Genomic DNA, 27,356 nt, shown 5'->3' on the forward strand with positions numbered 1-27,356 from the left:
GACTAGTACCTTTCTAAAAGCTCCATGTATAAAGTAGCAAAATAATGTTTTAATTCATTTTTTAAATATGGGCCTCCACGTTTGTCTTTTTCACATGTCTTTGTGTGTGTATGTGTTGAGTACCAACATCAATTCAAGTCACATTTCCTTTGCATTTGTTGCCAGGCAGTCTTCTTGGGCCTCAATCATATCTGCCCCATCCACCAATTTAAAAATAAAAAAAGAGTGCCACTGAGTTGGAAACTATTTCATTTTTCAACTATTTCAAAAGAATAAATATAACTTTCTGCAACCAAAATGGATTGGCATTTTGCGCTATACCGTACCAATCTCACACACACAGCTCTTCGTCTTGTCTGCTTGTCAATGTCACAATAAGAAAGTGTGAGGACATGCCTTTTTTGCAATGGGGCCAAGTTTCCTAGTTTAACTTTTAGCTTTGGTATTTTTGTAGACAGCTGCAGGTAGATATGGCCGATTGCGCCATTGTGGGAGTGAACAGAGTAACTTGATTCCAATCAAAGGGACGGTCTACTTTGCGGAAGCAGAAACAGACTCACTGAAGTCCATGCAGGAGATTGGCACATGCAAACTACGTTAATAAGGATCTGCAACACAATCTCCACTCTCAGATGATGTAAAATTGGCTGCTGTAAAGTGAGCACTTGCAGACTGCCTTCCACCCCTGATGGTCTGTGTGTGTGACAACCCCCTCACATACACCCATCCACCAATTCTGCCACGTTGCGGGGGTGATTATAAAATACATTAAAGACACTAGTAATAATTTATTCAATGAATAGAATTATACAATGATTCAGAGGGTTCAGTACCCACTGACAATGTTTATGAATGAACAGCAGAGCACAGAATCTGCCCGTGCCTGGATCAAATCCACCGAAATTACATTACACCATCAGTGCCACAACCTTGAATTGCTTTTAGCAAGTATACTGAAAAGTCCTAGTCTACTTTCGGTCACCAAATTGACAGGTGCGCGGGGGCTTGTATTAATAAACTCAAAGCGGACATGAAAATGAAGATGCGACAGTTTCTATCCTGAGCACTTGTGCCCTTGTCTATTTCAAAAAAGGCAATGCAACTGCAAATCTTGGTAAATCGTTTGAAGAATTTTAGATTTCCTTCCGTATGGAGGCCTATAACCTCAAACATCAAATCTGATTAAATGCGCATGCATGCACCTGCACACCCATCATTCCACCCACCCCCCCCTCCACACACACACAGTTCACTGAGAGAAGCATAGTAGGTGTGTCTCATGCAGTCATAAACATCTGTATGTGCCTCAATTTTCACTTCCTACTGTCTCGCGGTCGTGTCTTCACTGTCTTGTCAGAGTATTTTTGGATCTCTGCATAACATGGCACTGTTTGCATGTATTGTTTTCCGGTGGGGCAATAGAGCAAGTTCTGAAAAAAAATCTCTACATACATTCTACTGCATATTTAGTGAAGTGTATGCACAATACTATTGTGTACTATTATATAATACAATACGCATGTATTGTATTGCCTGTCCTAACTGGAAGACAGCCATAAAATACACAAATGTATTATACATACTGTAGCATCGCGCACATGGGATTTTGGAACTGTTGCAAAAAAAAGTTCAAACCACCCTTATATCAGAATAGAACATATTGAATAGAGATTTTTGGGTGTCATGTGTGACGTGTAAAATCAAGCCCTGTTTGTTACCTCTATTTTAGCTCACAGGTCATTTGAAGCATGATTAATTAAGTCTTAATACAATTTTTATAAATACGGTGTTACGGCCCTGGGCTAGGGCCCACCTACAAGGCCACGCCCTTGTTGTATTTCAGTAACTCTTCCACCCTTTTGTTTGTAAAGTCAATGGACTTGTGCCTCATCACTGGCCTGATTTCCTGCTCGTTCCCCATTGCTGGACTGCTTTCCCACTCGTTCCCCTTTGGTGGACTTCGTTCCTGCTCGTTCCCCGTTGGTGGACTTCGTTCCAGCTCGTTACTCATGGACGTCCCAATCAACGAGCTCCACCTGTGCAGCTGGGACCAATAAAAGGACCTCGGTCCAGCTGCTCAGGGCGGCTGGAACCTTAGAGTTCAGTTCGCCTCGCTTGCGCTCGTGGTGTCTCTTGGTTGGACTTTTGTGAATTTTCGAGACACTTGCTTTTGTTACTTGTACACATTTGTGAACTTGGGTTAATACTGTTTGGTTGAGATAATTTGTTTGAACCCTACCTCTTTTCTTTACTAAAAATAAATTGTAAACTCTCTCCACACCATTTAACAGCTTGGTTTATGTTACTTCCCTCCTTCCCTAGCAGAGCTGGTCGTAACAACGGTTCCACGTTGTCCATTCATAAATAATGGAAAAGGTGTCATTTAATAAAACACCAGAATTTCTAATCATCTGGGCGCAGGGAAGACACCCGATAATGTGGCTGGTGTGAACTGTCACATAGCGTGCGTCACGGAGGCTTGGCTGCAAGATGGTGCATGTCGAGTGAGTTGGACAGACTCTTTTTATATACGCCGCCGATTAGTGTATAGACAATTTTTGTTTTGTCTTCCCCTTTGAGATCATCAAATTAATGTAAATAGTGGACAATGGTAACCCAAGATTTATTTTTAAAGGAAAAATATTTACATATATTCAAAGCTTCCTCAAAAGTGTGCGTGAACGTACATGCACCGGAAACCCTCGTCTGCGGTGGCCACTTTGATGATTTAATTAAAATATTGAGAACAATCATGACATGTTACATGCGTAAATAGCATGCAGGGACTTTGGTCAAATTTGGCAGCTCTGCTTTCTCCCACACAAACGCCCATTCACAGTTTTACATTTCAGTATTGTTCGATTGAGTCGCAAAATGTGATTTTAGACTCTTAAACTCCGATGTGAATCTGCTCATTTCGAGCCTTGCCATGTCATCCGAGTACACAAAACAAAGCAGCCTTTGAACATCACACTACTAAAACCATATTGGACTGTTGTTTTTCTGAAATGCTAAGTTACATTTACACCAGAATTGTTGTCTGAAATTTGCATGTACTGCAATGTCTGTTAATGCCCCAAAATGGTTTTCTGGAACAAGTTTTATTCTGGCACCAAACTGCATCTATTTTCTCTGAAGGAGTTAACTGGTGATCCATTTTCCCTTTTTAAAGGCTTAAGTTTAAAAAAAGTGTTTTTCTTAATTTTTATTAAAATCCTCAGAGTCACACTGCTTGCTTTAAGAATAATACTTTACAAATGGAATATTCATCTACTTGGAAAAAACCACGCCAGTGGCATCATTCCGTCAAATCACTTGCTCAGAGTGTGTAGTCAGATTGCTCTAATGTCAAGCTTTTTACTGCTTACAGCCCCCGGGAGGCACATTTGCAGAGTATCTGAGTAGTGATATAGTCTGCCATGATACATTACGTTATTAACCATTCATTCTTAAGGTGAATTTGCTCTCTTACTATTATTTCTTGCACCTGTGCTTGACTCTAGCACAAAAAAAAAATACAGTGGAATAATGTGAAAGGCACAACTAAAATGACGTGGTTTGTGAATGCCCACCCATGTTAATGGCCCTCATTTTGGGCACACTCCAATTTAATGAGCCATAATAGCGCCTCCTGATAGTCAACCTGATAGGTAACCCCAATGGACTATTTATGTTTTGATTAACTGCTTGGTCTCTAGTGTGGAGATACTGATAGGCTATCAATGTAAGGTGGGAGGGGCAGCCTGGCGTGCGGCAAATGAAAGTGATAGGACCCACAGGAACAGGTACTTAGTAAGATGAAAGAACAGTGACGAAAGCCACTCGTTCATAGTGCGACATTTGGGTGTTACAGAAAGACTTTTTGGGGGGCTGGGCCTTTTTATCCATGCAGTGCACAACTAGCATCAGCTGTCCACATAAGTAATCACACTACAGATAAACACAGTACGAATAATGCTGAGCTATTGCATGATAAAGCTCATTGTAGAGAGAGAGAGAGAGAGAGAGAGAGAGAGAGAGAGAGAGAGAGAGCGAGCGAGCGAGCGAGAGAGAGAGAGAGAGAGAGAGAGAGAGAGAGACAGAATGTGAAACGACATTTTTACAAGGGTAAAAAGCAAGAACCGTGATAATTTGGTAGGGGCTGGCTGGATTTGCACAGATGTAATCAATCATTCTAAAGGCAGAATCGAAAATGTGAAATTACAAAAACAACATCAAATATCAATATCAAATAATTTCACATAGCCTACGTCATAATTGTACTGTGGTGACAGCAAAGCCAGAGCAGCAGCTTAAACGTCTGTATAAAATGCCTGCATTAATTGATTATTTTTGATAAAATATTAACATTATATTCTATCAACAATACTATGGTAAAATGGACTAAGAATTGGTCTCACAGTCAATTGTGCTCACGAGTGCCAAAATGGCATGTCAAATGGCAGCGTCGTATGAGGAGCAAAGAGACGAGATGCGTGTGCTTTCTCTCCGCCCACTTTTTGTTTCCTTTCATCCCCTTCTGCATCCCTATATAACCTCAGTCACAGACCCTCCCTGCGGTAATAACTCTGAAAGTAGGTGTCGTATTTGAGGCTGAAAAAAAAAATCTTCACTTTCAGGAGATTTTCAGTGTGACCATGGCAAAAGTGACAATTTTCTACATGACAGTCATCTTGTTTTTGTTGCTACTGGTTTTGTATAGCACAGGTAAGGTCTGTTATTCATTATTGTTTGTAGTGATTAAAAGCAAACGGAAAATGTCATATCAGTTTCGGATTTTCTCAGAAACTAACTGATGTATTCCTTTTATTGTTTATTTAAAGTTTCCGTGCTTTTAGTACAGTAAATAGAGAGAATGAGAGATAACTTGACTTATCATTTTGGGTGATGAAGACATGAAGAGACGGTGTTATGTGTGGTAAATAGTAGGCGACGTGTTTGATGGTACGGGTATCTTCCCTGTCTTTGTCAGATGCCAAAATGGACATTATCACAAGCAAGCAAGACATTCAAGTTGGAGATGAGCTTCTACTCTTGTGTAAAGGTCAGTTTTTGCACTTCTAATTGAAATATTCCTGCCTTTTATCTTGCTCTGTATACATATCATACAAATTAGCTTGAAGTTTAATTTGATGCATGTTACCATGTCTTAGCTGGGGGAGAAGGCCACATAACATGGCAAAGAGATGGCGAGGACATTGATGAAGAGTTGATATCAACGGTGGATGAGTCCTCTTCCAAACTGGTTATTAAGCGCGTCACAGTGGAGGATGCAGGAAGCTACACCTGCCTGTGTGACTTTGACAACGGACACATGGATGATGTTCAGACACAGATTTTTGTTTATGGTATGTAAGAGCATCATACACTTTGCCGGATGTATAGAAAAGTTGAACGCAACACTAACTGCCCACTACACTTGCAAAATTGAATTCGCTGCAGGCCTATCAGTGATTCTTTTGCATGACACTCAGTTTTAGATTTTAAATCATGAACAACGTCTTTATTATGATATATTTTAGTTTGCTTTGTTATAGAACTGGATTGAGAACATATTTAGGCTCTCTCATGTGGCTAAAGAAGACAGTGAGAAAATGATACACTATGGTTTTGTATCACCAAAACAGTAAACTAAATTCCATTAATTGCCTTCAAAAAACTACATTGCACTGCTACTGTGGTCATTGATAGTGTAGTAGTATTGCATCCTTGGCTGAGGCAATGAATAACCTCCGGACAGCATCAATCAAACTGAGTTTTAAAAATTGAAAAACTCATTGGGTTATGCAAATGCTGTTGTGGCCAGTGGATCTTTTGAAGCACTGCTAAACTCAAACATGTCTGTTATAAAAAAATAAATAAAAATACAGTAGCAGACCCAAAGCAAGAATAATGTGTTTTTTTGTTTTTTATCAGAGGGTCCATCATTTGAAACCACCCCCACATATCATGAATTTTTGGAGGGTACAGATGGAGCGGTGCCTTGTCGGGTGTCTGGCCAGCCAGCGGTGGAGGTCCGCTGGATATACAGCAAGGAGATGTCTCATGGTAAAAGTTTCGTCCGCTCAACTCTATATGATCATTTGGAAAATCTTACTTGGGATTTGAAATGGATTTTTTCTGAACATTTTGTTTTTATCAGGAAAAAATGTGCAACGGCTTCCTGATAACACACTCCTTATTGAGAAAGTGAAACGACAGGATGCAGGGACGTACGTGTGCCAGGCTCAGATCAAAGGAAGGCCCGTCTATAAGCAGCTTTCCATATCTATTGTTGTCAATGGTGGGTCTTTTTTGCATCATCATTTACAGTATGAAATCATCATGACATGCTAAATTTACGAGTTCCCAGAAACCAGACATTACATTAGTTATAGTCATAGGTATTTATTACATTTGCATGATGTCCAATTGTTGTAAAAATGAAAAATAACAAGAACATTTTGAATACAGCTCCTCCTAGTGCACATCTGAAAGAAGAGGTGAAGAAAGTCATAGCTGGACCCGAAACCAATGTTTCCTTGCTGTGTTTGGTCGACGGCCAGCCGAAACCCAATATCACCTGGAACATGTAAGACCTGAGTTTGACATTACAATTATTAAGACACATACCATTATTTATGGAAAAATAAGTCATTAAATCACACAGAATTTGTTTACCTTTGCCTTTAAAATGTATTCTCACTTTTGATTAACACTGTCAGTGAAGTAGTATTTTGTTTCAACAATTATTGGGATTGTGATGAGAGTTTACAGTTTATGTCAAGTTACTCTACATTAAAGTAGATTTAATTCACCTTAATAGAGTAACCAAAAGTCTAAGGTTCCAGTGGAGGTTAACACTGCAAACTAAAAGTACATTGTCATATCAAATTGATATGAAAAAATTAGGATTATATTGTTTGTAAAGGCATCTGTACCTAAATACTCTATGTTGTTGGTGAGTGTACAATTTGAGAAAATTATTGGTGAGTGATTTTGATGTCTAGATCAGTGACAAGGATTGTTTTTTTGTGGATATGATATAGCAATCCAAGAAAACACAAAGCATTAAAGCTCCATTGTTTCTCAAATCTGTCATTATACCAGTGCTTCACAAATAGTGGGGCAGTTACAATGAACTGACAGACCATATAAAAGAAGAAGAAGAAGAAGTGCCTTTTGGCTTTTCTCTGTCACGGGTCACAACAGCAAGTCACTTGCATTCATTTGTTTGCACAGTTTTTACACTGAATAGCCTTCCTAACACACCTCAGCGATTTTTATTTGGGTTTGGGTTTACCGGATGTTACTGTATGGTCTGACTGAGATTTGAACCCTGGTGCCATGTCCAAAGTCAGCAGTGTTACTGAGCCATCCAGCTGATATAGACAGACAACGTAATGATTAAAAAAAAAAAAATAACAGTTTGAAGCTTTCCACACCCTCACTCAAAAACAATTAAATTGATCAAAACACTCTTTTAAGACTCACAGTAAATATATATCAACAAAATGTGCAAGCATAAAATAAAGAAAATAGAATATACATGAAGAAAAATTCTTTAAAAAGTTTAAGTATTAATGTACTGGCCTCACAGAACCTTTCTGCTAACCAGTTAGTTAAACACCTCCACACAATCAGTCACTGACGCCAGGATGGGTTTAGACCTTCTCTTTATATGGCAGGTGTGAAACTGAAACAAATACATCACAGCAATAAATAAAATGGCGGCACAGTCAGCAATGCAAATAGTTCACATCCTAATTTGCGATTTACAACTCTACTAAATAACATCAATCAATGGTTAAATATTTGGAAAACACTTACAGGGAATGCCGTTTTATGGACTTAAGCATCAGACACAACCTAACTGCTACTTGGCTTCGTGTATAACAGACTTTGTGTGAGCAGGAAGCGCTTGTTCTCGCGCTGACTTTTGACACTCTCTTAAAGGGACAGTGCACCACCAACTGGGACTTAAAGGGGAATGGCATGCAACAGTCTCTTAACTATAAACAATTGAAAAATAATATAACGGCCAAGACACTCCCCGTCTGGTATCTTAAGGATACCACATAACTTAAGTACCACCCGAACATAGCAAGACCATCTCTGAAATTGGTCGAAAATAGTTTCTAACAATCCCTTGGGAAGCAACTTTAACTTCAGCCTTCCGGATGATCCCATCTTCACTGGGAACAGTCTTTATTATTACGCCCATTGGCCACTCATGTCTTCTCGTTTGTTTATCCTTGAGAAGAATGACATCTCCTTCCTTAATGTTGGTTGTTTTGTGATGCCATTTCTGCCTCGACTGGAGGCTGCTCAAATATTCCTTACGCCACCTGCTCCAAAAGTTGTCCGCAAGGAACTGAACTCGTTTCAAATGGCTTTTCAACATGTCCTTCTCACCAATGTTATCACAGATCTGAGGAGCTGCCTGCGTTTTTTGTGTCAGCAGCATCGCCGGTGACAAGATGTGAGGATTTTCTGGGTCTGACGATACTGGCAACAAAGGGCGTGCATTTATGATGGCCATTACTTCTGCAAGAAATGTAGTTAGGATTTCATGAGTCAGTTGCACATGACCAGCCTGCATGAGCATGTTGTCAAGTATCCGGCGAGCCACTCCGATCATCCGTTCCCACGCTCCTCCCATATGGGACGAATGTGGTGGGTTAAATATCCACTTGCACCTTTGGTCTTGCAGATAATTTTGTATCTTTTCTTCCTCCGATGTTGTTGTCATTTCCTTGTGAGCACCAACAAAGTTCGTGCCGCAATCGGAACGTAACAGCTTTGCGGGTCCACGCAGAGCAAAGAAGCGCCTCAATGCATTGATAAAACTTGAAGAGCTTATTTCCTCCACGACTTCAATATGGACTGCTCTTGTACATAAACATGTGAAGAGTACTGCCCATCTTTTACTATTCGCTTGCCCCCCTCTTGTTCGTTTTGCAGTTACCTCCCATGGGCCAAACATGTCCACACCCACATAGGAGAAAGGGGGTTCCATTTTGAGTCTGTCAGCGGGCAAATCGCTCATTATTTGTTCCTCGAATTTCCCTCTCAATCTTTTGCATGTCACACATTTACTAATGACTTTACCAATACATTGTTTTCCTCCGATGATCCAGAAGCCACCTTCTCGAACAGCGCCTTCGGTGAAATGCCTGCCTTGATGGTTCACCTTCTCATGGTGATGGCGCACTAGGAGGATAGTGCAGTGGTGTCTGCCTGGCAAAATTATGGGGTTTGTTTCTTTAACTCCCAGCTCTGCACGAGAAATTCGACCTCCAACTCTTAATAGCTTATCTTTGCCAATGAGGGGGTTCAGCTTCAGGAGTGGACTATTTTTAGAAAGATTCAGTTTCTCAGAGATGCATTGCATTTCGTCTGCATATGTTTCAAGCTGTAGATTTCTAATGATTACGGTCTCTGCTTGTTCTAACAGTTCAGGGGAGATAGCGGTTTTACAGATGTGCCATCCAGAGCACTTTGTGGTGGTTGTAGGCTGAGAGAAGCATCGGGCAATATGAATAAGGTGTGACACGGCTCTCTTAAGTGACTTCCATGTGGAGAAACGCTCCAAACAATTTGAACTCAGTGCAACTTTAGTGATGCTTGTGCAAAGTGTCTGTACCTCTGGGCGGACCTCTGTGTCATTGTCGGGGTCCAGCAAGTCAAATCCTTGTTGCTGCAACTGGATCTCGGGAGAACGCTGAAGAAAGGATGGGCCCGTGAACCACATTGTGTTTTTTAGTGCAGCAGCTGGAACTGATCGTGAACCATAATCAGCAGGATTGTGGTCTGTCGCGACATAATGCCATTGTTCAGGAGTGGTTGACTCTCTGATGCGGCGGACACGGTTGTTTACATACACATAAAAGCGCCTGGACTGGTTGTGGATATAACCAAGGACAACTTTACTATCTGTGTAGAAACTGATTTTGTCTATCGAGTGATCGATTTCATCACATATAACTTCTGCCATTTCAACTGCCATTACTGCGGCACAAAGTTCAAGCCTAGGCACAGTTAGCTCTGGCTGTGGGGCAAGTCGTGCTTTCCCTAGGACAAATCCAACCTCTGTCGTGCCATCAGGAGCTATAACTTTGAGGTATGAGACTGCACATATTGCTTTCATAGACGCATCTGAAAACAAGCATAATTCCGTGCGTTCAGCTTCGGATAGTGACATCTTGGTGTATGGACGGGGAACATGGATCTCATTGAGACATTGCAGGGACTGTTGCCAAGTCACCCATCTTCCCTTCATGTCCTCTGGTAGTGGCGAGTCCCACTCATTGGTTTGAAGAGACAGTTCTCTTAGAAGGAGGCGTCCTTGAATAATCACTGGTGCCAAAAACCCAAGCGGGTCAAATACACTGTTGACAGTTGAGAGGACTCCTCTGCGTGTGTATGGTTTCTCAATGTCGGGTACGTGGAATGTGAAATAGTCTTCCATTATGTTCCACTTCACACCAAGGCTGCGTTGATCTGGGAGATCATCCTTAAAAAGATCAAGATCCTGAAGATCTTTAGCACGATCTTCAGCTGCGAATGCGTTCATCACTGTGACCTTGTTTGATGCTATTTTCAGGAGGCGGAGATTCGAATCTGCCAGCATTGACTGTGTTCGATTTAGAAGGTCAATTGCTTCGTGTTCAAAGGGGACAGATTTTAGAGCATCATCCACGTAAAAGTCACGTTCGATGAATTGACGTACATCATTCCCATATTTGGCTTCTCCTTGTTGGGCAGCTCTCCTCAGACCGTAAGTTGCCACAGCAGGTGAGGGGCTGTTACCAAACACATGGACTCGCATTCTGTAGTCAACGAGTTCATTCTGTGGATTGTTGTCTTTGTACCAAACAAATCTGAGTACATCTCTGCAGTCCTTGCGCACCAGGAAGCAATAAAACATCTGCTGGATGTCGGCAGTAATTGCAACTGGATGCTTCCTGAACCTCACGAGCACACCTAACAAGCTATTGTGCAAGTTAGGTCCTGAGAGGAGTACAGCGTTGAGTGACGTGCCTCCGAACTGTGCACTCGAGTCAAATACCACCCGGATTTGTGACGGCTTTTGTGGATGGTAAACTCCAAAATAAGGCAAGTACCAATATTCTTTGCCATTCCGAACTGGAGGCGCTAGCTCTGCATGTCCATTGTCCAACATTTTCTGCATAAAGTCCATAAGATGAGCCTTCATCTCAGGGTTTTTGTTAAGAGTGCGTTCAAGTGAGCGCAGTCGGCTGATTGCATAACAGCGATTGTTGGGCAACAGTGCCCTCGGCTGGCGAAAGGGTAGCGGCGCAACCCAACTTTGGGTCTCATCCTGAAAACATTCATTGTCCATCATTTCAAGGAAAAGCAGGTCTTCCATTGATGGTGCAAGCTTGTTGTCACTTTTGGTTGAACAAAATACATTGTTTCCTATTATCTTGTTTTGTGCGTTGCTTTTCACATTTGTAGCACAAGTAATTGACATTTGTCCCCTTGAAAGTTGTGCATCTGCCTTGACAGCAAACTGATTTTCACATGGGAGGAAATGGGTGGGCCTACCATTTTGTAGAACGTGAGTCTTGAGCGTGGTAACTTGTAGAGGTTTGTGAGTAGTGCCCAGGCATACATCTCCAACTATCACCCACCCCAAGTCCAGTCTCTGAGCATATGGTGCATCGTGAGGGCCATTGATTTGTCTACGTACTTTATGAACCCTCAGTATGTCCCGTCCAAGCAATAGCAGAATCTCAGCATCGCTGTCTAAGGGCGGCAACTTGTAAGCAATGCTTTCAAGATGGCGATGACCGTTTGCTGCAACTGGAGTGGGGATTTCATCTCTTTTGTTTGGTATCATATTGCACTCAATTAAGGTGGGTAAGGGTAGAGCAAGAGCACCATCTATGGACTCAATTATGTAACCAGATGCTCTTCTTCCAGTGGCAAGACCTGTACCACTACATGTTTGGAGGGTGTAAGGCACTGCATTACCTTGGACCTTAAACATGTCAAAAAACTCAGAGCGTGCCAGTGATACGTTGCTTTGGTCATCCAGCATAGCGTACATTCTTTTGCTCATGCTAGAGTCATTGGCAGGATAGACGTTGACGAGACATATTTTTGAGCAAGATTTACCGGTGAATCCCTTCCCACACACCTCAGTACAACTTGAAACGACTGTTTCCTCTTGTCCTTCTTGACTCTCCCCGCCTTGATCTGCTGGAGGTTGGCGGAATTCGAGATGATGAGGTGCATCTGAGTGCAAGGCGGTTGGGTGCTTATCACTATGGCATTCCGAACACTTGACTTCCGCTTCACAATTACGAGCCACATGTTTGTTGGATGAACAGCACTTGAAACAGATTCTGTATTGCTTCAGTGTACTCTTGCGTTCCTGAATAGGCTTTGCTCTGAAGCTTCTGCATTGTTGTAGGGCGTGTGGTTTATTATGCAAAGGGCAGTGTTTGTCCGGGCCTTCTTTAGGTGAAGCAGTAACATCCGTTTTGTGCACTGACACTGTTCTGCGATTGTAACTTTGATTCTCCACATACTTGTCTTTTTTAACATCACTGGTGACCAGCGTCTGCGAATTGAAACTCGGGTCGTTGCGTGCCCTTGCTTGTGTTTCAATGAAATCCAGAAAGAATGTGAATGGGGGGAAAGTCACCTTGTTTTGTAGCTTGTAACGTGAACCATCCATCATCCACTTGTCCTGTAGCCAAAATGGAAGCTTATTCACAATCGGAGCTATCCCTCTTGCAGTGTCGAGGTAAGCAAGTCCGTGCAAATATCCTTCTTCCTTTGCAGAATTGATCTCCAACAGCAAATCGCTCAGTTCTCTTAGTTTACGGCCATCTTTATGTCCTATTTTGGGAAATTGGTCAAGCTTTGCAAAGAGAGCGCCTTCTATAGCTTCTGGAGACCCGAAGTCTTGTTCTAATCTCTCCCATATAAGATCTACAGCCGCAATTGGTTTGTTTATGTTTACTGCTTTAATTCGTTGAGCATGTTTGCTGGACTCGGGCCCGAGTGACTTTATCATGAGATCAATTTCTTCTGTTACCTGAAGATCAAGTGTGCTGATTACATTGAGAAATGATGATTTCCAAGACAGATAGTTTTCTGGCCTGTCGTCGAACTTGCTGAGTTCTGATGTTAGTAGTTGGCTCTTCACTAAATATTTTACAATCTCATTAGTGTCACTAGAATGATGCTGCGCAGCGGGGTAATATTGAGAATTACCACAAGAGGGCAGTGTATGACCAGGGGAAACATAATTCTTGTGTTGAGGGTAATTTGTTGAAAGTGGCTGCTCTCCCTCTCTTACAAATGAAGATTTGGGGTTATCACGGCCATCTTCTGAGGTTCGAGGGTTCTGATGGTCCCTTGATGATGTGAGCAGAACACGTGGCACTCGGGAATCTCTTGGATGAACCGAATGTGTGTCCTCTTCCTGATTTTCATTTTTTGACAAGTCTTTGGCTGGTTCTTTGGGTTGACTATGTCTATGCACATATTCTTCCGTACGTTCAAGTGTGCTTTGCATTTCCAGAGGTGGGAGTCCTGATCCCTGACTACCAGGAGTGTTAAACCCAGCAGCAGCAGACTCCAAAACTGCAGCCTCAATTGCTGCAGCTTCAGCTTCACCTTCTTTTGCCAACAGGTCGAGTTCTGCTTCTAATTTGGCCTTTTCAACTTTGAGTTGTAGTTCTTTCTTTGCAAATTCAGCCTTTTTGTGGGCAGCCTCTGCTTTGGCACGTGCAGTAGCGGCTGCTAACATCACACTTGAGGCGGAGGAGCGGCTTGATTTCTTCGAAGCGGAAGATCTCACTTCGATATCCATTTTTGTTGTTGGTATGACGTGTCTTTACTCTCCCTCGACGATACTGCGTGTGCCGTGCTGGTCAGGATACAGCGTATGGCGTGCAGCATAAATGAGGAGTTCGTCCACTGGTCTCCCTTTTCACTATACTGGCCTCACAGAACCTTTCTGCTAACCAGTTAGTTAAACACCTCCACACAATCAGTCACTGACGCCAGGATGGGTTTAGACCTTCTCTTTATATGGCAGGTGTGAAACTGAAACAAATACATCACAGCAATAAATAAAATGGCGGCACAGTCAGCAATGCAAATAGTTCACATCCTAATTTGCGATTTACAACTCTACTAAATAACATCAATCAATGGTTAAATATTTGGAAAACACTTACAGGGAATGCCGTTTTATGGACTTAAGCATCAGACACAACCTAACTGCTACTTGGCTTCGTGTATAACAGACTTTGTGTGAGCAGGAAGCGCTTGTTCTCGCGCTGACTTTTGACACTCTCTTAAAGGGACAGTGCACCACCAACTGGGACTTAAAGGGGAATGGCATGCAACAGTCTCTTAACTATAAACAATTGAAAAATAATATAACGGCCAAGACAATTAAAATACCTTTCCCTCATGTATATGTATTGTATATGTATTTCAACTGAAAAAAAATAGAAATGAAAATTCACGACAGGTGGACTACGATAGGTGAATCCCATGATAGCAAGGGCTGACTGGAATCCCTTTTAACTTCTCTCTCGTGGCAGGCCAACATCATATGACCCCAGGCATCACAAATTCAACTCTGACCGCAGCCAGTTGACCATCAAGTCCGTTGTCAGGGATGACTACGGGGAGTACATCTGCACCGCAACCAACAAGATCGGCGAAAGCACTGCTACCGTTATGCTTCATGTCTTTGGTTGGTTTTCTTCCATTCTGACTCCATATGGAATGTAAAATACGATTTAAAAAGTGTGTTTACATTACTTCTCTGGTGATGATGGAGTTGTTTCATTTCAGAGACCCCAGAGGTGTCTTTGTCTGTAGAGCAACAGAATGTTAGCGTGGGCGAGAGCGTGTCAGTGGCCTGTAATGTCTCCGGACTTCCTCAGCCTGACTTGCATTGGATCAACAAGCGCAATGGACAGACACTGGTACGTAGGAGTGATACACACACATGAATGGGCACATGTGCCTACAACAGATGGAACGCAGGGGGTCCTCAGTCTGCCAGTGACGTAACCCAAATTTATACATAATGCAGAATAACATATCACAAACCTCTGCTTAGGTGGTGGAGGTGAAGTAACAATTACTTGGATCCATTATCTAAACCACCGCTCCTCACATGGGCCACGGGGGTGCTAGAGCCTATCCCAGCTGTCTTTGGCAACTAGGTGGGGTACACCCTAAACTGGTTGCCAGACACTGCAGGGCACACAAAGACGAACAAATATCCATGCTCACACTCATACCTAGGGCCAATTTAGAGTGTCCAATCAACCTGCCATGCATTTCTTTGGAATGAGGGAGAAAACCCACACGGGCACGGGGGAGAACATACAAACTCCACACAGGAAGGCTGGAGCCGGAAATCGAACTTTTGGTATTTTTATAGATGGGTGCAGTTAGAAATGGGTCCTTGTACTTTGTCAGAGTGAACACAGTCAACTTAATTCCTGGCCAGTTGAAGCGGCTCGTCCTATTCGGTTTAAGTTCAGTGCAGGTGGTGCACGGTCTCCATGGTCTAATCAAAAAGGACTCACTCGCTGGAGTCTGTGCAGGAGATTGGTGGGTGCAAAATATGTTCACGATGACTGCCACTCAGGTGGGGACATAGGGTGCTATCTGCTGGAGAGTTTGCCAAATTGCTGTAAAAAAATTATTACATTTTGTTGATGTCACGAATGGTGAATAGTTAAGCCTACATTGACCATGATGCTTTGCGTGCGTGAGCGCATATGCGTACTGGCGCGATGTGTGCCTGTCAGACGTTAAATAAAGGCTAACCGTGTTTGCACTGCTAACGGGAGTCGAGCCTCACTGTTACTATCGTAACTCTAATTCGCGCGTACAACATAACGCCACATGATGTCAGAAGTAAACGCTTTTGAAGGGGAAGGAAAAGAAGCGTGAAAGACGACGTTTGTGCATCGCCATGGCAAAGTTTTCGCCTCCCGACGCGCTGGACTTCACGAAGCCGGCGGCGTGGCCTGACTGGAGACAGAGATTTTCCCGGTACAGAGTCGCTACTAAACTAATGGAGGAGGATGAGTCGGTGCAGGTCAGTGCGCTGATTTATGCAATGGGAGCAGAGGCTGAGCACATATTCAAGTCTTTCACGTTCGACACCGAAGCAGATGCAGAAAAATATGAAACAGTGTTAGCAAAGTTTGACGCCCATTTCATCCCGAAAAGGAACGTCATTTATGAAAGAGCTAAGTTCCACTCCAGAGTGCAACAGCCTGGTGAAAACGTGGAAGTGTTTATCAGACAACTCTATGAGCTAGCTGAAAATTGTGACTTTGGCGCCCAAAAGGAAGAACAAATGAGAGATAGATTGGTCATAGGAATTCGTGACAAACAACTGTCTCAAAAGCTGCAAATGAAGCAAGATTTGACCCTACGTAGTGCAATAGAGATGGCGAGACACTATGAGCTAATTAAAGGACAGAACCTACAACATGGATCGTCAGATAATGTGGATGAAGTAAAGTCCTTCCAACACAAAGGGAAGCGAAACTATAATAAAAGCGTGGCTAATGTTGGCAGGCTAAAAAGAGATAAAACCAAAGATGGAAAGTGCGGAAAATGTAACAGAGAACACAGTGAGACCAACGAATGCCCAGCTAAAGGAAGGAGATGCAACAAGTGCTAGAAGGTGGGACATTTTGCAATTGTTTGTTACACAAAGAGTGTGCGAGAGATAATAGAAAATACAGATAACTGTAAAAGTGATGAAGAGGAGTCTGTCTTCCTCGGCTCACTCACTGAAAACAAAGCAAATGTGAACGAAGTGATAACAGAGGATGAACCACCATGGCACACAGTACTGAGCATATGCAACACTCCAGTGACATTTAAAATAGACTCGGGAGCTGATACATCAGTCATCACGGAGGCTACTTACAATAGCCTAGCTAAAAAGCCCCAGCTAAACCCAGTGAGAACATCTCTAGGAAGTCCAGGCGGCATGGTCGCTACCAGGGGACAGTTTATTGCCAAAACTCAAGCTGAGATCCAGAACAAGCTGCGGGACTGTCACTTTAGAGTAGTTGTTGTAAAATCCAGTAGAGAGAATCTGCTTGGTCGTGCAGTGGCTACCAAATTGGGCCTGATTAAAAGACTGAACGAAATCAATGACGTGTACGGTGAACTAGGAACCTTAAAGGGAGATCCCGTGAGGATAGTGCTTAAAAAGGGAGCAAAGCCATACAGTCTGGCCACACCTCGTCGTGTTCCGGTCCCACTACTTCCCAAAGTAGAGGAAGAACTAAGACGCATGGAATCCATGGGGATTTTCGAAAAAGTGACTCAGCCAACGCAATGGTGCACACCGATGGTCCCAGTCGTCAAAAAGACCAAAAGACTCTGCGTCGACTTGAAGAAGCTCAATGAAAGCGTTGAACGAGAACGCTTCATTCTGCCCACGATTGATGACCTTCTCCCCAAGCTAGCAGGGAGTACAGTCTTCTCAAGCCTGGATGCGGCCAGCGGTTTCTGGCAGATTCCATTGGATAAAGAGTCCGCTCTGCTGACAACCTTTATCACCCCCCTGGGAAGGTACTGCTTCAGGAGGATGCCGTTCGGCATCACTTCAGCACCCGAAATATTTCAGAGGAAAATGTCCGAATTACTACAAGGGCATGAGGGTGTGATATGCTATATGGATGACATCCTGGTCAGCGGAGAAAGCAAACAACAGCACGACGTGAGACTCAGAAAGGTGATGGAAACCATAGAGAAGTCGGGTCTAAAGCTCAACAAAGACAAGTGCAAGCTATCTCGACCAGTATTGGACTTCTTAGGACAAGTTGTGAGCAAAGATGGCATCAAACCCAATCCAGCGAGAGTTGCTGCGATCACAAACATGAGCGCCCCGGAGAACGTCCCAGAACTACGTCGGTTCCTAGGGATGGTGAACTATGTAGGTCGCTATGTATCCGACCTGTCCACCCGACTCCAACCTTTGAATGACCTTCTCAAGACCGAGAGAGCGTGGATTTGGGGTCCCCGACAAGAAAGTGCTTTCAAAGATGTGAAAACTCAGATCTGTTCCGCACCAGTGTTGGCCTACTTTGATCCTCAGAGACCGACAGTGGTTAGCTCAGATGCTAGCAGCTACGGCCTAGGTGGCTTATTGATGAAGGAGCACGACGGGAAGCTTCGGCCTGTGTCTTTCTGTTCTCGGACGCTAACGGACGCTGAGAGGAAATACGCCCAAATCGAAAAAGAATGCCTGGCTGGTGTCTGGGCATCCGAGCGCTTCTATCAGTACTTGTGTGGATTAGAGTCATACCAGCTTTACACAGATCACAAGCCACTGGTCACACTAATCAACTCAAAGGACCTTGATGCTACGCCCCTCCGCTGCCAGCGCCTCCTGATCCGACTGATGCGATTCAACCCTACCGCCGTGTACGTACCGGGGAAGAACCTCGTTGCTGCCGACGCCCTGTCAAGGTGCCCATTGCAGACCACTGAAACCAGTGACCTGGAAGGAGAGATACAGGCCTATGTGGATGCTATAGAGGAGAGCAGAGGGGTGAGGAGGCCAATCCTGGACCAAATCAAAGAGAAAACGGAAACGGACAGTGAGTTGCAGTGTGTCCTCAACTATGTTAAAAACGGCTGGCCAGACAGCATCAAAACTACAGCCATACCAGCCAAGCGATACTTTCACGAGCGTGGAACACTGAGTGAACTTAACGGAGTCCTGCTCCGCGGCAATCAGATCGTCATCCCAGGTAGCATGCGTGACCACATGATTCAAAAGATCCACCATGGTCACCAGGGACTAACAAAGTGTAGACAGCGCTATAATAATGCTATCTGGTGGCCAGGCATAGCCAGCGACGTGAAGGAACTTATACAGTCCTGCCAACATTGCAACATCAACCGACCCAGTCAGAACCGTGAACCCTTAATCACCACACCACTTCCAGACCTGCCTTGGCAGAAAATAGCAGCCGATCTCTGTGAGTACAAAGGTCGAAACTACCTTGTCATAATCGACTACTATTCAAGGTGGCTGGAAATCCTCAATCTACCTAAGACAAACAGTGAAACCGTGATTGGAAAGATGAAAAGCACCTTCAGCCGGTTCGGCATTCCTGAGGAAGTCCGGACTGACAATGGCCCTCAGTTTTCCGCGGAGCTGTTCAAGAACTTCGCTGAAAGGTATGATTTCCAACATATCACGTCCAGCCCGCATTTCCCCCAAAGTAACGTCATGGCGGAACGTGGAGTGAAAACAGCTAAGAGCATTTTGAAACAGGAAGACCCTCATCTTGCACTCCTGTGCTACCGCTCCACGTCAACTGGACCTACACGAGAAAGTCCTGCCAAGCTCATACAAGGTAGAAACCTGCGCACAACCCTACCAACGCTGAAGGAAAATCTAAAGCCAGCCTGGCCCGACTTAGAGAGAGTGAGGAGGAATGACGAGCAAGCCAAGCAGACCTACGAAAGGTTCTACAACCGCAGATACTCAGCAAAATCACTACCCCCTCTCGCCAGTGGAGATCAGGTACGTCTCAAGATAAACGGAGAGAAAACATGGACGACGACAGCTGTTGTACAGCAAGAGGAGAAGACGCCACGGTCCTTTACCATGCAAACAGGCCGAGGTGACACTCCGAGAAGGAACCGCAGGAACATCCAGCAGGTCAACAAAGAGACTGTAGCAAAACCACCAGCTGCTCCACTAGAACCGGTATTGATCAAAGCGGATTCGGAGACTGTGGAGTGTAGTCCAGCAGCAGGCCTTAGCGGTCCCGTAGTCACCAGAAGCGGGAGAGTTGTGAAGCCTAACAGCCGGTATATTATTTAGATGGAAATGGATGACACACAGGGCAGAATAATCCCTGTTCCTTTCCATGGGGATTATGACAGTCTACTCATTACTCCAAGTTAGGTCGAATGGTGTGTAGTTCATAATAAATACACCGACATTTGTTGTTTACTGTTGTTATTATTGAAAGAACAAAGAGACTTTGATATATATATGTTCTGTATTCATAGAATAGAGACAAACATTGGGGATGTTTGATTTAAGAGGGGAGGTGTCACGAATGGTGAATAGTTAAGCCTACATTGACCATGATGCTTTGCGTGCGTGAGCGCGTATGCGTACTGGCGCGATGTGTGCCTGTCAGACGTTAAATAAAGGCTAACCGTGTTTGCACTGCTAACGGGAGTCGAGCCTCACTGTTACTATCGTAACTCTAATTCGCGCGTACAACATAACGCCACAGTTGATATGCCATGTGTTTTCTCGTAATTGATAAACAAATAATGTGAAATGTAAAAATGTCTGTGATGATGACCTCCCGGTGCCCTCATCTACTCGTCCTGACTTGAAAACTATGCTGCCAAGGCCAGCTCACCCATTACATGATATTGGCTGATGCTATAAGGGCGCCGTGGACTCTAAGGGTGAATTATTTTGAAATCAGCGCTCCTGCCCAGGCTGAGCAGCCAGGAGCTTATTACACTGTGCATCATCTGCTTTAAATTAATTCTTGAGTCAATGGGTTAGTTAAAGTAAAAAGTTAAAATGGTGAAACAAGTGAAAAACTAAGGCTGTCACGAGTTAAAAATTAGCGTATTATGTTTCTGTTACGGATTTACGCTAGCATTTTTTCTCTGCTAATGGATGATGTAAAGTTGGCACCTGGAGACCGCTTTGCACACCTAATCTTGCATATGTGTGTGACAACCAACCTTTCAGAAAGGAGACCGTTATTGTCTCTTGGTTGGTTATTTAACTCTGGTTAGCAACAGAAGTTAAAAAAAAGGAATTGAGAATCGCTATTTCACTGTGATTGGCTGACAACCAGTTCAGGGTGTACCCCACCCGCTGCCCAAAGACAGCTGGAATGGGCTCCAACACGCCTGCGACCCCGGTTAGGATAAGCAGACTGGATAATGGTTGGATGGATACTTCATGTGAAGTGTTTGAGTCAGTGTTTGAGACATGGACAGCTACCTATGACTGCGACCACAGGCGCTATCTATTAATTGATTGTACAAAGAAAAAAAAACTCAAACCGGTAACATTTAATTTTTGGCAATACTTCATAATGAATAAGTCATCCAAACAATCATCTTAATGATCTGGGTGCATTTCTTCGGTGCAGAGACGCGAGGAGGGAAGCAGGCGTTAAGTGAGAGAGTGATATCTACATCCGATTTTTAGTGCTATTGACATGTGTGAATGACACTAAAATTCATTTTTGGTTTATTGAATTTAAATAATGGATAAATAATAAATCACACATGATGAATCTATGTTTAGCCCAACATGTGCATTATGATACTGTGGTTGTGTTTGGCCTGTAGGACTCACCGTCTGGTCGTATTCGTGTTGAGAGCGGCGTTTTGGTGATTGATGAAATAGCGCCATCTGATGGTGGCTTGTATTCCTGCGTGGCTGTGGGAATCATTGGCAATGCGTCAAGAGACGTTGCAATTCACAGTAAGTTCTGAGCTTTATCTTTGCAGTGGAATATGTACTCAGTGGACAGCTAAACAATGAAATTAAGCCATGCATTTGATTTAATGAAATAATAATGCTCACTTTTGTATTATTGCAACAATGTCATCTTTGAGCTTTTTTTGCAGTGGTAAAGAAGTGTCATACAATAGGAATGATACTGTACAAAGTAGATGTTAGGGATGTTTCTATCAAAACAAGCCTGAACAAATGAATCAACCAGCCAAGTTTGTCTGTCATTTACGCGCGGGGCAGCCCTCGAACTCCGAGGCGAAGCCAGCGTGTTCGACTGCACACATGGTTTTTATTTGCATCAGCATAAGCAATTTGAATATGCAATACAGAATGGGAAACTTGACATTTGACTCCATCACACTCTTCCAGCCTATTCTAATGGTTTCAGATTACAAGACATATTTTGGTGTATGGTGTATTTTCACAAGGCCCGACACATACAAGTTATCTTTCTGGCCATGACGATATTGTTGCTTTAGAAATACCAAGCCTTGTGCTGAACCTCCCTAATTCATAAGTTACGGCCTTAGAAGCGAGTGAGTCTCACTTTCTCTGCTAAGGGTCAGCCATTTGAAGAGGGGTCATCAACGCCCCAAGGAAGGTGCCTACAGAAAAGGAATCTTTCGTTGGGGAGTCACATCTGCAATGGAGCCGTACCTGGCACCCATAGGAAAGTTCAATTTGAGGCCAGAAAGATACGAATGCATGTGCAACAAAGGGGGCCTGTAAGATTAGTTATAGTTTGAAACTTGATAAGATGACAAACTAAACAACAAGACTAACAGATGAACATACAAACTTAAATTTCTTTAACAGTAGACCACACTTAATTTTTAACACAGCACAGATGTTGGATCTCTTTCAATCATACGTTACATGCATACGTTACGAGTATCACCATCATTTCTCCACTGTGTTCTCTTGACCCACAGCTCAGCCTGGTCCACCTCCCTACCTGTCAGTCACATCTGGACCTGCATCAGTCTTCTTCTTTCTCAAAACACCACCCATCAATGGGGGAACGCCAATTACAAACTTCGTCCTGCAATGGAGACAAAATGCAGCCGAGCAATGGCAAGAGATCACAGTTCCAGCCTCGGGTAATTGTAAAGCGATCAAAGTTCAAATCATTGTGTGTACAGTTTTTATTCTAGATGTGTGTTTTCATGTGTGTGCTTGTAGATACCCTGGCTGTGACCTCCCTCATGCCCTACACATTATACATTGTGCGTTTGGCTGCCATGAATGCAGCAGGACGGGGCCAATTCTCAGATGTAAACAGCGTCCGAACCCAAGGAACACGTGAGTATCACACACTAACACCTGTTAGTTACACACAGAGTTGGGCAGTCCGTCACTTGGCCGACAGTTTTTATGAATAAGGCCGTAGAATCGAGGCCAGAATCGTACTGCGATAGGGTGAGGGACTGATGGGCAAAAAAGGGTCAAGTGCCCGGCTCTGGTAACACAAGGGCAACGCACAACAAATCCACATTCTCATCACAACAGTTTGCAACAATTTAATCACTGACCTGACGGCCGTTTTTTTAGGTCTTTGCAACTCCAGTGTCATCTTTATTTCAGTGCAGTCAAACAATTACATTTTTTAACTAATTAATCGCAAAAAATATTCCGTAATTAATGAATTAATTAATCAATTTTTTCTACTAATATTTTTGGTAAATCTTTTATACATATAAGTATTTACTTGAAAAATATCTTGTAATTAATGTAAAATCACCAAATATGTTTAATCTGAATCAAAGACTGTTCTATTAGCTTTCTACGATCCTTGAATACGATCTAAACAGGGTCATCTTAGAATCATCCTTAGAAATAATTGTCAAAACTTATACAGTTAGTTCTGCCCATGCACAAGCACCACACTCCAGCAGTGTTAGTTTGCAAGGCCCAGTGGTAACTTAAGATGGGTGTTTTGTTTTGAGATGATGTGCTAAAGATCTGCGGCTAATATGGTACAGTGTTTGAATTTTGCTTTGCAAGATATGCAAATATTATATTTTATATAATTTTTGAAGTAAATTAAATGTAAAATATGTCACTGATGGTGTAGTGGTACACTCGCCTGAGTTGTGTGCGGGCAGCGTGGGTTCAGTCCCCACTCAGTGACGGTGTCTATGTCTGCCCTGTGACTGGCTGGCGACCAGTTCCGGGTGTAGTGCGCCTTTCGCCCGTAGTCAGCTGGGATAGGCTCCAGTACCCTCCCGCTACCCTGTACAGGATAAGCGGTGTGGATAATGACATGACAAATGTAAAATATTTATCGCGTTAATTTAAAAAAAAAAAAAATCTAATCTTGAGTTAACATTTTAATTTTGACAACCCTACTTTATTCATAAATACATAATATTTTATAATAAATACTTAATATTGTGGTAAAAATATTCCTATACATTATTGTTAAACATCGTTATGTTATGGCATCTGTTGTTACTCACTTCATGATTCATCACTTATTCTGTCTTATATAATGTTTTCATCCCCATCATCACGATCTTCTGCTGTCGATGACACCGTCCGATCTCCCATTATCGAACTACAGGAGGTAAGACCCACACGATGGTTAACTGCATACTTCAAAGTTGTTATTCATAGCTGCTAAGTGTAAATGACTCCACACAATACCAAGGATGCGTAATGTTCTCCATTTTCTTTCTTTATTACCGTCTAGGTGAACCAGACAGCCCCGTTTTGTCGTGTGATGAGATGAAAATAGGGGGCAACTCCTTCTTCATTCCCCTCAAACATGCTAGTAATGGTGGGACTCCTGTCCTGCACTACAATCTCCGCTATCGAGAGGTCAGACTCAGCAAGCATCTGCATGGTTTTGCTGTGTGATAGTCGTTGCGTAAGGTGGTTGGCAAAAGGACTGTCACATTTAAAAAAAAAGAAAAGAAAAACATTCAGCAAACTTTGAGTCATTCTAAACGAATAAATGTCGATTATCTTCAGCTGTTTGGTGTCCCTTACTTACTTACCTTGTGCCTCAAAACTACCTGTCTGTATTTTCTCCAGGATAAAGATAGGGCTGAGTGGAAAGAAAAGCAGCTGTCATCCAACACTGACTCCATTACCCTCATAGACCTGACCTTTGGGTCTGACTATCAACTGGAAGTCATCGCATTCAATGCTAATGGTTCCTCGGTTCCTGCAAAGTTCAACTTCACCATTGCAGAGAAACCTGGTAATAATACTCACATCATCTGAAATATAGATGACAATCTTCACAACATCTCCATTCATAATGAACATCCTCTTTCTTTCTTTGTTGTACTCGCAGTACGTAGCAACCTGACCAAAGGCAGCGTGGCAGGCATCGTCATGGTGATCTTCCTGGTGATTTTCTTGGTGGTAGATGCCACCTGCTGCTACAGAAACCGCTGTGGCCTGCTTATGTCTATCGCTGTGAAATTCTTTGGACAGAAAGTTACAGGCCTCAAAGGGTTTGAAGACAGAGAGGGGGGAACTAATGGGTAAGTACAGATGGTGTGTCGGTTTGTATTCCTCTTTCTTTCTTTTTTTGTGCACTAATCTTGGATTTGTAAGGAGGTTAGCATGATTCTATTCCAAGTTGTTTTGTGCATGCTGCTTTAGGGAAGTGAAGATGAACGGGATGTCCACTCCAAGGCACCAAATGGAAGTTCAGACACTTCCTGCAAAGGAAGGAGGCACACTCACAGAGGTCACCAGTGACAGAGCTTCTCTCACTAAACATGAGTATGTGCAGTCACACTCAGAAACAGAAATCTACCAGGTTATTAAAGAACAAACAAACAAAACAATTATTTGTATACAAATTTATTGGTAATGCTTGTAGAGCACAAGATGTCTGTTTCTTTCATGTACTTATTTTATTTTACATTTCAGCTCTGGGAACATCCCTGAGCTTTCACATGCTATTTCTGAGGGAACCTTTATTAAAAAAGAATAAAAATGAGGACATCTGATAAAGCTATTTGCTGTATCGTTCGAAATACAGTCAAACACTATATACTGTATATATGCACACACACACACACACACACTAACGCACACATCCATGGACACAAACACATGCGCACACACAAATCAAATAATTTTTCCATGTGGTAATGAGGCAGTAAGAGTAGAGATGACTGACTTGGTTTATTTAAAATCATAACAAATCTATGAATAATTAGCTCTAGTAATAGAATAATTTGTAATTTACCCCCCCCTCCCCTCACAGGAAACCTCAACCAAACAGAAATCTGCCTGCAACAGATGCATGAGGCCGACGTCTACAAAAGAAAAACAAGCGACAACCTAAAATATGTACTTTTAGAAGAGAGGATAATTCAAAGCGTAAATTTGAACAGTCAGCAATACAGTGTAAACAAATTAATTATTTCTCACATTCCTCTGTGTTGCTGATGTATAAACAGTTAGAGTACAACAAACATGTTGAGCATCTCCTGTCATCACATCATCTCCTCAAAATGAAAACCTCCCAGTGACTGTGGTGATAGTTGAAAGTGACAAGTGATATTCTGTCATGTATTTTATCAACATGTTATTTTGTTGTTTGTTAGCTGGCTCAGTTGAGTTCAACCTAAAGTGTAATCCATTAATCCGAGGGCAATCTTGAGATCGGTCTTATACAGGGTATAGGTGTTTGTAATTTATTCTTGATATGACAATGTTCTCAAATAAGCATACATATGTTTTGAATGTTAAAAGCAACCAAAGGTATGTTTGTTCTGAACAGGATCAAGTGCAGCTGTTTAACATTAAAAAATGCCTGTGGGCTGTACAGAGTGAATCATTATTAGGAGGCTGCCTCACAATCAAGAGGTTCTTGGTTCGATTCTCAGCTCTGGCCATCCTGTGTTGAGTATGCATGGTCTCCCCAAGCTTGCGTGAATGCCTCTGGGTACTCCCGTTTCTTCCCACATTCCAAAAAAATGTTTGCTTCATTCCAAGTCTGAAAATTACCCACTGTTGCCAATGGTTGTGTGTGTGCCTTGCGATTGGCCGGTGTCCAGTAGTGGGTAGACGCTGTTGAAAATGGATGGATTGATGCCTATATCTCTGTTAATGTTATTTAAATTTTATATTGCATATATTTATATTGCTTGTGAGCATAAGCCTTTCAGATAATGAATAAGTGGAGTGATATTAACATTTATAAATATTGTGCTGAGGCTGCTATCTTGATTTTCATGTTAAGCTTTACTAGCAGAGGCCTTTAAAACATCTATCACTGTGCGGATAAAACTACTGTACATTCAAGTCCTAACGCAATAAGAACTAATATATTTTAAAGTAGCTTTTTGGTTATAGTCTAGTTTGAGTCTGCCTAAAGGATATACTATAGTGCAGCATTTTTACTTTGACAAAAAGCTGTTCATGCTTGACTGAAGTTGTTCATGCTTGCAGGTCATCGAATATGTGTGTGATTGTAAATATGTATGTTTTTATACGTGTCTGAACTATATACAGTAAAGACATTAACAACATGTTTTGAAGTCTTCCTTCGTGTTCTATAGAGCATTATTATTGTGCTATCTTCTATAGCCTTGGATTTATTTGTGTTGAGAGGTCATATTGAACTTTCAGTGACCAGTATGAGAGAATGTTGAGTCCAATAACACAAAATTTTACACACTTGCTCCTGATATTAGACCTGAGATTTTGTAAGACTAATGAGGCGCATGACCCGAGGGAGGGAAAATGGGTAGTAGGGAGGGACCAATTTGGATATTTCCACTTTTTGACATTAATGACCATGTGTTGAGTAACTTAAAAAGGAAGGTAAATTTCCTGTTACACAAGC

At 42.6% G+C, this 27,356-nt stretch overlaps 1 protein-coding gene and 1 long non-coding RNA gene across 2 annotated transcripts; one reads left to right on the forward strand and one right to left on the reverse strand.

The window, feature by feature from the left end:
* The first annotated feature begins 4,568 nt into the window (after window positions 1-4,568).
* Window positions 4,569-27,039, forward strand: ncam3 (neural cell adhesion molecule 3). The gene is made up of 16 exons (XM_088306990.1): window positions 4,569-4,707; window positions 4,973-5,044; window positions 5,154-5,348; window positions 5,917-6,048; window positions 6,143-6,283; window positions 6,454-6,571; window positions 14,574-14,728; window positions 14,830-14,963; window positions 21,373-21,508; window positions 22,474-22,641; window positions 22,724-22,844; window positions 24,232-24,361; window positions 24,578-24,746; window positions 24,843-25,035; window positions 25,157-25,279; window positions 25,770-27,039. The coding sequence occupies exons 1-16, from the start codon at window positions 4,638-4,640 to the stop codon at window positions 25,810-25,812; spliced, it is 2,100 nt and encodes a 699-aa protein (XP_088163116.1). The 5' UTR covers window positions 4,569-4,637; the 3' UTR covers window positions 25,813-27,039.
* On the reverse strand, window positions 6,368-7,910 carry LOC148329619 (uncharacterized). Its single transcript, XR_015845616.1, has 2 exons — window positions 7,810-7,910; window positions 6,368-7,675 (listed from the first exon to the last, which is right to left on the reverse strand). It is a non-coding gene; the product is annotated as an uncharacterized LOC148329619 (long non-coding RNA).
* Window positions 27,040-27,356: the final 317 nt, after the last annotated feature.

Source organism: Idiotropiscis lumnitzeri, chromosome 10 (genome assembly GCF_059441095.1).
Source record: "Idiotropiscis lumnitzeri isolate Australia: NSW breed Sydney's pygmy pipehorse chromosome 10, RoL_Ilum_1.0, whole genome shotgun sequence".
In the NCBI taxonomy this organism is placed as follows: Eukaryota; Metazoa; Chordata; class Actinopteri; order Syngnathiformes; family Syngnathidae; genus Idiotropiscis; species Idiotropiscis lumnitzeri.

Coding starts and splice junctions, on each gene's coding strand:
- ncam3 (XM_088306990.1), top strand. CDS start 4,638: ATGGCAAAAGTGACAATTTTCTACATGACAGTCATCTTGTTTTTGTTG. Junction 4,708..4,972: donor ACTGGTTTTGTATAGCACAG/GTAAGGTCTGTT, acceptor TGTCTTTGTCAG/ATGCCAAAATGGACATTATC. Junction 5,349..5,916: donor GACACAGATTTTTGTTTATG/GTATGTAAGAGC, acceptor GTTTTTTATCAG/AGGGTCCATCATTTGAAACC.